This window comes from Pelmatolapia mariae, linkage group LG8 (assembly GCF_036321145.2).
Source record: "Pelmatolapia mariae isolate MD_Pm_ZW linkage group LG8, Pm_UMD_F_2, whole genome shotgun sequence".
NCBI lineage: Eukaryota > Metazoa > Chordata > Actinopteri > Cichliformes > Cichlidae > Pelmatolapia > Pelmatolapia mariae.
Window position 1 is genome coordinate 1,458,376 of NC_086234.1, and position 4,380 is coordinate 1,462,755.

At 45.6% G+C, this 4,380-nt stretch overlaps 1 protein-coding gene across 1 annotated transcript; it reads left to right on the top strand.

Annotated features, from left to right (window-relative positions):
• Nucleotides 1–682: 682 nt before the first annotated feature.
• Nucleotides 683–4,079, top strand: LOC134633415 (scavenger receptor cysteine-rich type 1 protein M130-like). Its single transcript, XM_063482262.1, has 5 exons — nt 683–1,031; nt 1,495–1,635; nt 2,556–2,861; nt 2,934–3,215; nt 4,045–4,079. The coding sequence occupies exons 1-5, from the start codon at nt 683–685 to the stop codon at nt 4,077–4,079; spliced, it is 1,113 nt and encodes a 370-aa protein (XP_063338332.1).
• Nucleotides 4,080–4,380: the final 301 nt, after the last annotated feature.

The window sequence follows — 4,380 nt, forward strand, 5'->3', positions numbered from 1 at the left end:
GGCCCTTAGTGTGGGTAGGGAAGTTTATGTATTGTTTAAGGCTGAAGCTATCAAAGCAGGATAAAAGGTCCTTGGTAAGAGGATGATCACAGTTATCCACGTGGACGTTGAAGTCACCCAGCAATATTATATTAGGGGAAACAGTAGCTAGGTTGGTCAGCAGATCAGCAAAGTCACTTATAAAAACAGAATTAAATTTTGGGGGGCGGTAAATGACAGCTATGACAGTTGGAGCAGGTCCTGAAAGTTGACAAACAACAGATTCAAAGGAGCTGTAGGTAGGGACAGACAGCGGTGAGACTTTCCAGTTCGCGAGGCCACCACCACGGCCGGACTCAGGAGGTTGGCAGGTGTAAACAAACCCCCGGGGGTTGGAGTCATTGAGTTACGAAAAGTCATTGGGCTGTTGCCATGTCTCAGTCAAGCAGAAAAAGTCAAACTTACAGTCTGTTAGGAGATCCTGGATGAGATGTCCTTTGTTCGTAAGCGAACGGATACTAAGCAGGCCTAAGTTGACGGAAGTTCTGTCGGACTGGATGAGAGTGTTGGCCGACCTAGGCAGGTTAGCCAAAACATTGTGTTCAACAGACCTGCCGGGGTTCCGTTGAGAGCGACCAGAGGTGGAACAGAAGGACTGAATTGGCTTGGAATTATCCTGATGGAAATACCGACGGGAGCCCCGATGTACGTACTTTTGGCGAGGGAGGAAGGCAATGTCCGTGTGGAGATGAAGAACAGCTGGCAGTGGAGCAGCCAGGGAGAAGCGGAGCCGGAGGAGATCATCAGCTGTATACTGATGGAGCCCAATGCCGAGTCGGTAGATCGAGGACATAAACATCCAGACCCACACAGACAGTGCATAGATCCTGAGAGGCCACATCACGGACAGGAACAACCGGACGGAAACAAAGATACCGGTGGGCCGCAGAGACAGGAACAGGACAGGAATCCGGTAGTGACAGAGTTAGCGGTGAGTAGCGGCAGCAAGTCGCGCCAGCGTTCACTCAACCGGAAGACATCGAGGTATTCAGGTATTTCAGGTATACAAAAATGAAGGCAGAGAGCCACAAACCAGCAGCAGCTGAAGGAGCTGCAGTAAAGACCTGCAGAGCATCTCAAGGAGGAGACGCAGCACGTAGCTACATCCGTGAGTTCCTCAGGCTGACTGCAAAGGATTTTCATCCAAGTAGTAAAAACAGCCCTTATTTTGGAAAAGATAAAGGTTTGTCCGATCACTGACGAGACTCTGAAAATGGGGACAGTTCATGTCAAACTTTATTTAAACTAAAGCTGAAAGCCTGAACCTCAGTCACATCTTGATGGTTTGGTTTGTTTTGGCATCAGAGCAAAGCTAACTGAGAATTACTTTGGCTTCATTTGTCCTCATGCTGGAGTTGTGTTGTTCACACACTGGAACAAAATAATGATCTAATACATGAAAAATGCCACACAGCTCACATTTTAAGACACAGTAATAACTCATTTTTCTTCCAGGTGTGGGATATCCCGATGTGGAGCAACTGAAGTTGATCAGCTCTGATCTGAATAAAATTTACTTAGCCGACAGTTTTGACTCTCTCCACCACATTCTCAACAAACTCACCATCGACTTCTTTAACAGTGCTAATGTTTTAGGTAAGCATTCTTCCATTACACTGGTGCTTATTAGCACCAACCTGGTCAGTTGTCCAGTGCATGTATAAGCCTTTTCAGACTGGTCCTATATCTTCTTCCAGAAGGTATAGGGACACGTTTGAGACCAGGAGATGTTCTGTCTCCTGTTCTCACCACCTGAGGCCTGTTGGTGAGAAAGTCCATGATCCACGGTAGTTGTAGCTTATGGAGCTTCAGTGCTAGTTTATCTGGCATTACTGTATTAAAGACAGAACTAAAGTTAACAAATAGCTTCCTCACATATGTGTTAGGAAGCTGCAGGTGGGACAGGTCAGCCTCTCACCTGACCTACAGGCAGCACGCCGGGCCTTAAGAAGAGGTAATATCCAGCTAAGGTTTCTGATTTGGAAACAAACACTCTGATGGTTCTTCTGTGGAGGACAGTATCACTACAGAAATCAGACAGGACAGATGATGTGTATTCACAGGTTCACCTACTAATGGGAAGGTTGGTGGTTTGATCCCTATCTGCTCCAGTCTGCATGCCAAACATCCTTGGGCAAGATGCTCCAAGTTGCTCTCTAAACCATACATCTGAGTATGAATGTGTGTGAATGTGAGATAGAAACACTTAGATGGAAAGATCATAGAGAAAAGTACTTGTACAAATAAGTGAATGAGGCAAGTTGTGTAAAGCACTTTGAGCTTTGATTAGAAAAGTGCTGTACAAGAACCAGTCCGCAACTGGCCTCTTTACTTCATACCTGTATTGTTTTGGTTGGTCTGGTGCTGCAGGTTAATTTGCCCCTAGAGTTTAAAGTCTCCGGCCATGATCATGACCCCCTCTGTGGTCCAGCCACAAAGCTGTAGTCTAATCTGAGTTTGTTTGTTGCGTTTTAATATTTTACTGGATCTCTGTTTGATTTCTCTGATCTCTGCAGACTCTGTCAGGCTGCTGAATGGTTCCAGTCTGTGTTCAGGCAGACTGCAGGTGAAGTCTAACCAGAGATGGTCCTCAGTGTGTGAAACTGACTTTGACCTGCAGGATGCAGAGGTGGTCTGTAGGGAGCTTGGCTGTGGGCCTCCTTCGTTCCTCCAGGGGGCGCTCTATGGAGAAGTGGAGGCTCCAGTGTGGAGCAGAGAGTTCCAGTGTGGAGGCCATGAGTCTGCTCTCCTGGACTGTAGAAGCTCAGGCTCAGTGAGAAGCAGCTGCTCACCTGGCAAAGCTGCTGGACTCACCTGCTCAGGTAGAAGAGGAGCTGCAGCTTTGGTTCAAACTCACTTTATTCTCTCACTGATGACTCTCTGCTTTCTGTCAGAGCCTGTCAGGTTGGTGGGAGGAGCCAGTCGCTGTGCAGGTACACTGGAGGTGAGACGAGGAGAGTGGAGACCAGTGGCGATGGATATCTGGACCCTGAAGGATGCAGCTGCTGTCTGTGGACAGATGAACTGTGGTTCTGCTGTTTCTGTAGGAAATACACAGAGTTCTTCACAGAGATCGGTGTGGTGGGTGGAGTCACTCTGTGTTCAGGCTGGATATGCTCTGAAAGAGTGCGCATCAGCAGATCGCTCTGACTCCACGCTGAATGTCACCTGTTCAGGTAAGTCTGTCACAGACATCATCTTGGATGGTGAAGTTTCTTGTTACCTGTCTCCTCTTTGACCGTGGTAGAAGTTCACTGGACGTGTTCATGGTCTCCTCGTTTGGTAGGAATGTTGAGACACTGTAATCTGACGGTCCTGAGTCCAGCATTGTTGAGCTGATTGTGTTTAGAAGGCCTTTTTGGTTTGTGTGTAAAGTATAATTCATTTGCAGTTGAAGCTGTATAATGAAACATGAAAGTTTTGAGTGTTTTTCATGGTTTCATTGCTTGTGATGATGCAAATCTTACATTAACTTATTTAAGTTAATTCATCAAATGCTGATGCTGTGTAAACAATTTTAAAACTCATAAAATGAAATAAAATTCACTGAACAATGAGTTAGTTCAATTATTCATCTAAATAACATAAAATGTTTCCAGTTTAGCAGTTCAGTGTGAACCCCAATCACGGCCTTCGGCATTCAGTGTGTTTCTGATGCTTTTACTTAGAATCAGAATCAGAATCTTTATTGTCATTGTCACAGGTACAACAAAATTAAAAATCGTCCCCGATCATTGCATCATCCCTAACGATATCAAAATATAAATAAAACAATAAAATTCAATAAATAAAATAAATAGAATACTTAAAGTGCTAATAAGAGGTATCAACAAACATTCACATACATTCCCACATACATGCTTCAGTCAGCGCATAGATTAATACAAGAGTGGCATGATTGGCATTTTTTTAGTAGCAGTATTCAGACGTGTTACTGCAGTTGGGTAAAAGCTGTTTTTGAGTCTATTTGTTCTTACACTGACTGCTCTGTACCGTCTGCCCCAGGGCAACAGTTCAAACAGGGAGTGGGCAGGATGTGAGGTGTCTTTTATGATGTCTTTAAGTTTTTTAAGACAGCGGCTGTTGTGTAGATCTTCCAGTGTGGGGAGAGGGCAGCCAGTGATCTTTTGGGCGGTGTTAATGACCCCTTCCCTTGGAGTGCTTTCCTCTGAGCCACTGTGCAGCTAGTGTACCAGATGCATATGCAATAGGTTAGTACACTCTCAATGGTGGCTCTGCAGAAGGACACAAGCAGTCTCTAGCTGTGTCCCAAAACGTCGGCTGCATCCTCCGGAGGCCGCATTTGAAGGCCGATTACATCACAGCCAGGCGACGAAGGCT

Coding starts and splice junctions, on each gene's coding strand:
- LOC134633415 (XM_063482262.1), top strand. CDS start 683: ATGTACGTACTTTTGGCGAGGGAGGAAGGCAATGTCCGTGTGGAGATG. Junction 2,862..2,933: donor TGCTGGACTCACCTGCTCAG/GTAGAAGAGGAG, acceptor GCTTTCTGTCAG/AGCCTGTCAGGTTGGTGGGA. Junction 3,216..4,044: donor GCTGAATGTCACCTGTTCAG/GTAAGTCTGTCA, acceptor CGTCTGCCCCAG/GGCAACAGTTCAAACAGGGA.